Source organism: Myotis lucifugus, unplaced genomic scaffold (assembly GCF_000147115.1).
Source record: "Myotis lucifugus unplaced genomic scaffold, Myoluc2.0 scaffold_168, whole genome shotgun sequence".
NCBI classification, from domain to species: Eukaryota; Metazoa; Chordata; class Mammalia; order Chiroptera; family Vespertilionidae; genus Myotis; species Myotis lucifugus.
In genome coordinates this window covers 1,810,959-1,819,581 of record NW_005871216.1, presented here as the reverse complement: position 1 = coordinate 1,819,581, position 8,623 = coordinate 1,810,959, and the positions used below count along the sequence as shown (strand labels likewise).

General features: G+C 42.3%; 1 protein-coding gene across 1 annotated transcript; it reads left to right on the top strand.

The window, feature by feature from the left end:
* On the top strand, positions 1–1,283 carry JUN (Jun proto-oncogene, AP-1 transcription factor subunit; the record flags this gene model as incomplete). The annotated part of the gene is given in 4 exon segments (XM_006096110.2): positions 1–117; positions 120–167; positions 169–223; positions 226–1,283. Coding segments are annotated over 4 exon segments (579 nt in total), but the record flags the coding sequence as incomplete, so codon positions are not given.
* Between the last annotated feature and the right edge of the window lie 7,340 nt (positions 1,284–8,623).

Genomic DNA, 8,623 nt, shown 5'->3' with positions numbered 1-8,623 from the left:
CTGGTGGCCCCGGCCGTGGCTTCGGTGGCGGGCGGCAGCGGCGGCTTCAGCACCAGCCTGCAACAAGCGAGGCCGCCCGTCTACGCCAACCTCAGCAACTTTCAACCCGGGCGCGGTGAGCGGCGGCCGCCGGCGGGGCGCCCTCCTACGGCGCGACTGGCCTTGCGTTTCGCCGCGCAGCCCCAGCAGCAGCAGCCGCCACCGCAACCGCCGCACCACCTGCCCAGCAGATCCCGGTGCAGCACCCGCGGCTGCAGGCCCTGAAGGAGGAGCCGCAGACGGTGCCCGAAATGCCCGGGGAAACACTTGCCCTCTCCCCCATCGACATGGAGTTCCAGGAGCGGATCAAGGCGGAGAGGAAGCGCATGAGGAACCGCATCGCTGCCTCCAAGTGCCGGAAAAGGAAGCTGGAGAGAATCGCCCGGCTGGAGGAAAAAGTGAAAACCTTGAAAGCGCAGAACTCGGAGCTGGCGTCTACAGCCAACATGCTCAGGGAACAGGTGGCACAGCTTAAACAGAAAGTCATGAACCACGTTAATAGTGGGTGCCAACTCATGCTAACGCAGCAGTTGCAAACGTTTTGAGGAGAGACTGTCGGGGGCTGAGGGACAACGGAGAAAAAAAAAAATAACAGACACAGACTTGAGAACTTGACAAGTTGCGAGAAAGAGAGAGAGAGAGAGAAAAGAAGTGTCCGAGGACTAAAGCCAAGGGTATCCAAGTTGGACTGGGTTGCGTCCTGACGGCGCCCCCAGTGTGCACGAGTGGGAAGGACTTGGCGCGCCCTCCCTTGGCGTGGAGCCAGGGAGCGGCCGCCTGCGGGCTGCCCCGCTTTGCGGACTGGCTGTCCCAGCGCAAACAGAACCTTAGACTTTTCTTTAACATTGACCAAGAACTGCATGGACCTAACATTCGATCTCATTCAGTATTAAAAGGGGGAGGGGGAGGGGTTGCAAGCTGCAATAGAGACTGTAGATTGCTTCTGTAGTGCTCCTTAAGAATACAAAGCGGGAGGGGTCGAGGGGGGGAGGCGGGAGGGAGGTTTGTGAGAATGAGGCTGAGCCTACAGATGAACTCTTTCTGGCCTGCCTTCCTTAACTGTGTATGTACATATATATATTTTTTAATTTGATGAAAGCTGATTACTGTTAATAAACAGCTTCATGTCTTTGTAAGTTATTTCATGTTTGTTTGTTTGGGCGTCCTGCCCAGTGTTGTTTGTAAATAAGAGATTTGGAGCACTCTGAGTTTACCATTTGTAATAAAGTATATAATTTTTTTTATGTTTTGTTTCTGAAAATTCCAGAAAGGATATTTAAGAAAATAAAATATTGAAAAAGTACCCCTCCCCCAACCTCTTTTCTGAATTATCTATAGATTACCTATCTAGGTGGAGTTGAAAGAGTTAAGAGTGTCCATTAAAATCACTCTCAGTGCTTCTTACTAACAAGCAGTAAAAACTATTCTCTACTGGGCTTGAGAAATAACTGTGGCTGATGCTCTCACCAAGTTATGCTCTTCCCTCCCCCACTGTCTAGGTAGAGTTGCTTACAAAGGATAGTGTGGCTTTTAAGGGGGCTGAGGGAGGGGAGGTTGTGGTGAAGAGGGACAGCCCACTGGGAAGTCAAACACTTTAAAGTTTGGATTATCAAGTGGCATGTGCTGTGACCATTTATAATGTTAGTAGAAATTTAACAATAGATGCTTATTCTCAAAGCAGGAAAGCTGGCAGGTTTTTACAAAAGATGTATCCTTCCAATTTGGAATCTTCACTTTAAGAATTCCTAGATTAAAAAGATGGTCGTTGCTTATGAATATTTATAACAGCATTCTTGTCACAATAAACGTATTCAAATACCAGTAACAGATCTTGAATTGCTTTCCCTTTACTACTTTTTTTCTTCCCAAGCCCTATATTGAAGCTTTTCTTTTCAGTTGCAGGGGTTAACATTACTACCATCTGAAGAACTTAGTAAGAGTCAACACAGAATTGCAATATGGATGAAACAGTTACATTAATTCTTTCTCTCATAAACATCTATGCCTAGACAAATTATCAGTATAGCAGTTGACCATTTTGGATTCTCCTATAGTTTACTTCGTAGTTTATTTCTAAAATAATCAACCTGTTTAATTATTTTGGCATCAGTCTCAAAAGATGGTAATCTATATACTATGGAAAACATTTGCAAGAGAAAACACAAACAGCATCACAATGATTACATGTGTAAATCAAACCTTGACTCTGGGGAAATGGCAAACTTGAATTCTGTCTACAGGTATAACTTAGATCAACAAGGCAGCACTCAACAAGGGAATAATTTTTGCTTAGTTGTTTTTCATCCCAAGAGCCAGTGTCATTATCAAGCAGCAAAAGCAATTTGATATCCAGGAATATTTATTTCACAAACCACTAATTGAGGCAGGGCTGTTTGCTCATTAGCAGTGCTCTAGTACCCAACAGGTCTGGGAGTACTAATTTCCTGCCCATGGCTGTAAATCCACAGACACAAAGAGATTCTCCTTAGTATATCTAGAGGTGGAAGAGACTGCACAGGCTTGTTAGCTATCAGATCCACCCCATTCTTAATAACACTTTTTAACAAAGGGTTACTGGGAGCAGAGCAGGGTTTGCCAAACAGTGAATTTGCCGATGTCAGCAACCCGGAAGGTGAGTTGATTTTGACCATATGTAGAAATAGTCAGCAGAGGGACAATAAAGCACTTTGGGGTGGGGCCTTGTGGAAGCTAAACAAGAGCCAACTAGAAAAAATAAGCAGGCTGGAGAATTAATTACCTGCAAAGGTAGACTAAGCCCAGACAACAGTGCAGTACAGAAAAGCCACACCACTCTCCCGTTTGCTTTAGACTCCAGGGTTTAAAAAAAAAAAAAAAGCCTGAAACTCAGGCTTATCTCCACACTTGTTTATTTCAAATAACGTTCCAACTGTATATCCCTGAAATTCTAAAAAAAAAAAAAAAAAAAGGTTAGAAAAAATAGTTGTGGTGATCTATAAACTTTGGAGACAGAAAATCCGCTAATTACTTATAGACACTCAAAGTTAATTTTATTTTGGCATTCAATGTTATTGTTTGGATAACACTAATAGTTGGAGAAAACGAAGTTAGTACATAAAGCCATCGATCCTCTTTTAATTTGTTTTATATGCGAATATATGAATATTTCCACTAGAAAATTTTAACCCCTTGTGTCCATTGGAGCAGAGGGTTCATGAACGTAATGAAAATGCCTATAAACTTGTGTGTGTGTGTGTGTGTGTGTGTGTGTGTGTTTGAATGTGCACACATGCGCACACATGCTCTCACACACTCACCTCCTGGGGAGAGAGATCGTTAGCTTTTATTTGGTTCTCACAGAGTTCCATGACTCAAAAGAAGTTAATAATTCCCAAGCTACACATTCACTCTAAGAAGCATATCTTTGTGTGCATCTTATTCACCTCTCCATGCTTCTGCTTGTGCTCATTGCTCTGCCTGATATACTTTTCCTTCTGGTTCCACTGATGAATCCAACCCATTTTTCAAGGGTGGGCATAAGTGGCACCTTCTCTGTAAAGCCTTTTTTGCTAACTCCATCTTCAGGGGGAATGAATATTCCCCATAGAGCACCCATAACACTTTATCAAAACTTCTATGATAGCACATTATGAACCTCTGTATCTCCTGGCTAGAACCCTATCCTCCTCATCTGTGGACCCAGACTCCTAGTACACTGCCTAGCATATACAGGATGTAAATGTGTGATGACTGAATGAACAATGGGGCTTACATCCTCCTCCAAAATAATTCCAGGTCTTAATTTCTTCGGGAGAAATATACCTCCATTTGTTTCCAGGTACGCAATTCCAGATGGATTGAAGACCCCCAGAAAAGCCAAATCTGGGCAGTCACCAAGTTCCAAAGCCTAGTTCTCAGTGAGTGATCTTAATAGAGTTAAGCTCTCAGCACATTCGTTCTCCCAGTCACAGAGTCCCTTCACTCCCCACTAATGTAAGTGGGCACCTTCTTATATAAAAGGGGTCTGCCTGAAACATTGGGCTTGGAGGTAGAGATGGGAAAGAATAATAAGTGGTCATTTGGCAGGCACCAAAAAAATAGTTCCAGATGTGGCTTTGTTAAAAGCAACCACTTCATTGGTATTGCCGGAGAGGACTTTATGTCTATAAAGTTAATGTATTTCAGGGGTCCAGAAGTCAGTACCCAATATTTGCTTGATAGCGACAATGATTGTGATAATGTATCTATTGCCCAGGTTCTTTTATTGTTAGAGAATATGTGCATAGGATGAACCAAGGAAAAAGACGAAGCTTTTTAGTCCGCCCAGTCCCTTGCCTCCACCACCTACTTCTAAGTTGGTCATGTGAAATGTCATGGAAGAGGGAAGATGGTCTAGTGGGGAGGAGTGTGCAGATAAAGCAGAAGGAAGTGCCAGTGAGGGGAGGAGGAGCCAATTATCAGGAAAGACTTCATGGGAGAGGTAACATTTGGGCTGACCCAGTGGGACTCACCAGGCAGGAGAGGTAGGAGGAGGAACTTGTGTGCAAAGGCACGGGGGCATACAAAAACATGGTGTGTTTAGAGACTTGTGAGCTGCTTGTGGAGGCTGGGAATGAAGAGATGAGAGGGAAAATGAAGGGAGATGAAATGAGGAAGTTTAAGGGTTAAGACAAAATAAATGAATAAACAAAATTGAAACAGACTCAGACACAGAGAGCAGACTGGTGGTTGTCAGAGGGGAGGGGGGTTGAGGGACTTGGTGAAAGAGGTGAAGAGATTAAGAAATACAAATTGGTACTTACAAAACAGTCACGGGGATGTAAAGTACAGCATAGGGAATATAGTCAATAATATTACGATAAGTATGGATGGTGCCAAGTGGGTAATGGAAATATCAAGTGGAACACTTTGTAAAGTATATGATTATCTAACCTGAAACCAATACAAAATAATACTGTGGGAAAATAAAATCAACAGGTGTATTTAAAAAAATTAAGGGTCAGGTTGTTAAGAGTTTGGATGTTATCCTGTAAGTGATGGGGAAATGTAGGAGTAGAAGCAGAGCAGGAATATGACTCTCTCAACTTAAGAAAGAGTCATGCTCGCAACCGTTTGGATGATGGACTGGTGGGGAAAAGGCTAGGGGAGGTGTGTAATACCAAAGAGAGGTTTTTAGTTTAATTTAAAGTGCCTGTGGTATTTAAAGTAGTTCTAGAGTTGGGGAGAAATGGGAAGAAGATGGCTTGGTTCAAAGCTACATCATGCCACAGTTCTTCCTACACAACTTTCTGAGAAGTTAGGCCTCAGGAGGGATATCAGAAGTTCACTTTTCACCTAGGCTGCTTGTCCATATTTAAGTTTTCCTCTCTACTGTGTCAATCTGGCACATGAAGGAAGGAAAGTCATCTTACCAAACGGTCCAGAGCTCCCCTGCTCAGCGTCAGTATCATCAAATGCACAGATGTGAAAGGAAGAGGCTTGTGACTACCTAAACTACCTAAACTGGTTTGATGGTCACAGTACAGAGTTGGTCCTCACCACTGCAGGACCAAAACCTAATTTTATCTAATCACCTAAGATTGATTAAGTTCAGTGGGATGAACTGGCCCAAACTATACAAATTCTTTGATGTATAAACTAAGAGATGGTGGTTTTATTTATGTTGGGAGGATTGAATTATAACACTTTACATTCATATAACACTCATTTTATTGAGCAAGCAATACTGAATTCCTATCGTGCCAAGCACTAGAGATGCAGTGGAGAAATCCACAAGATGCCTCCCCTCATGGAGTTTATAATCTGCTAAGAGGCACCCTAAACAAGGAAACACACTAATAAATGTGTGATTCTACATTTTGACAAGTACAGTTGGCCTTTGAACAACACAGGTTTGAAGTGTGAGGATCCACTTATACACAGATTTTTTTCAATAAATACTGTAAATGTATGTTCTCTTCCTTATGCTTTTCTTAATAACATTTTCTTTTATCTAGCTTATTTCATTGTCAGAACAGTATATAATACATGGAACATAAAAAATATGTGTGAATCAACTGTTTATATTATCAGTGAGGCTTCCAGTCAACAGTAGGCTATGAGGACTAAAGTTTTGGGGAGTCAACAGTTATACATTATTTTTGACTGTGTGGGGGATCTGTATCCCTAACCCTCATGTTGTTCAAGGGTCAAGTGCACAATTAAGAAGACAAACTAGGCACTAAAAAAGAGAAAAACTACCTAAACTGGTTTGATGGCAAGAAAAAAAAGGGGGGGGTCTTTCTGGAGAATTACTTGCACTGAGACTTACTAGATGACTAAGGGTTCATCAGGGAAGAGAAGAGTATGGTATTGAATTGCAGGTGGAGGGTCAGCATGAGGGGAAGCTTGGGAAAGACTTTGGGATAGCCTAGGAGTTAAGAGAAGGTCTGCATTCCTAGAGCGGAGTGAGCAAAGGGGAGATTGATGAGCATGAGATTTGCACTCACCAGTTCATACTCTTGTCATTTCCAAAGTGCTCTCGCTTCTTCTATCCCCCACTACTCTGAGGATGCTCATTGTCATAATTGTGTTTCACAGGAACAGAAGCTGAGGCTTCCAGTAAGTTTTAAGTGCCTTTGTCACTGGTGAGGCCGCAATCAGTTCCTCAGACATCAGCCATATACTTCTCCTATGTTATTCCAGGAAGCAGATGCCCTGGTGATCCTGTGCTCTTTACCCAGAACACAACCCTAGTTCTACATCAAGTACCCTGAGGAACTGAATTAGTCATCAGAAGGTTCTTTGATGTGCACAGCATCTGAGCAAAGGTAATCAGATAGTCTCCTGGGATGTTTCATCCACACCACAGCAACACAGAATGAACTCTCCTTGTCCTGCTACAAACTCCTCCTCCCTGAAGAAGCCCTGACAGTTTCTTGTTATATAAACTTTCTTCATGTATATCCACTAAAAAAAAACATTGCCTGATTTTTGTACCATTACTGCTCCAGAAAATTGGGTTTTCAGATCATTGATTAAGATACTACCTTCTGGCTATGTAGACAGAATTTGGGTATTTCTCAAATCTCCTCAGGACTGTCTGTGGATCAGCGAATCTCTTTCATAGTGCATTGATTCATTCTAGATTCATACTCAGAGCATCTTTGCCTGACCTTCCTCAAGTCTAGAAAAAGGTTAACAGGCACCTGGGCTGCTAAATAATTGATCACACCACAAGTTAGGATGTTTACAGAAAAATAGTAATAGAAGACACAATTTAAACAAGGATTTCAGACATGAAACAGGTCCGGGGCAAATATAGTGCCTCAATGACATCATCCTGGGCCCGGGGGTTTCCATCTTTTCAGTTCACCATTCTTGGGTCAAGGATGTTCCTTGTGTGGACTCAAGATAACTGTCTCAGTTCTTGGCATCATAGATAAACAAAATAATCACTAGAAATTTAAGGATGTTTAGTCTTTCTCTTTTTATTAGCAAGAGAAACCTTTCCTAGAAGCTTCCCACCTCAACCACAGTGGACTTCCCTTTGGGTCCCATTGTCCATGAGCAGGTCACATGCCTATACCTAAACTCATCCCTGGCAAAAGAAAAAAAGAAAAAAATGAAATCACCATGATTGGTCTACAGCCATGATTCATCTCTTAGGCTCACTTTTGTCTAAGCACAGAAGAGAGTGAATACCAAAAGTAAATTTTAAAAATAAATAAAGATCAAGCCTCTGATAGCAGAAAGAAGTGGAGGGGAGGATGGCTTTTAGGTTGGTGAATAGTCATTTGTGCTCTACACCAAATATTTCCAGCTCTCCTCTTCGGCACAAAGTAGGGTTGTATTTACCTATCTCCTACCTCCTTGACATTGGGTGAGAAGCCTGGTGATTTGTGTCAGCCAATGGAATGGGAACAGTAGTGACTTACATCACACCCAGGTGAAAGCCTTAAGAATTGAGTGTAAGCATATGTGGAATCTAATAAACAAAATAAACTGATGAACAAAGAGGATCCAGAGACATAGAAGCATGGAACAGAGTGTGGAATCTCAGAGGGAAGGAGGGGGAGAGTGGGTGGGTGGAAGGTAATCAACCAAAGACCTTGTATGTATATATGCATAACCCATGGACACGGACAATTAGGTGGTGAAAGCCTAGGGTAGGGGGCGGGGGCTGGCTAGAGGGAGCTAATGGAGGAAAAAGAGGGACATATGTAATACTTTCAACAATAAAGATTTTTTAAAAAGAATGAGTATAAGATTCAACATGTTTCCTTTCCTTAGTCTTGACAACTGTAAAGGCAGAAATGGAATGTCCAACAATCTGGGTCCCTAAATGATGTTGGTGTACATCAGAGTCCCTCACCACCCCCAGCACATCCATGAGCAAAAATTTACACCTGTTTTAAGACATGGAGATTCAAGGGATGCTTGTTGTTGCAGCATTACCTAGCCTTTCCTATAACTGCTCCAGTAGGAACCAACAGTATCTGCCACAAGTATAATGAAAACTAATACCTGTATAATATTCATAATAGACACCATTTACTAAGTTACTATGATATAGCAGGAACTATGCTAGGACTGACAAGGTAAATGTTAGGGCTGTGCTTTATAT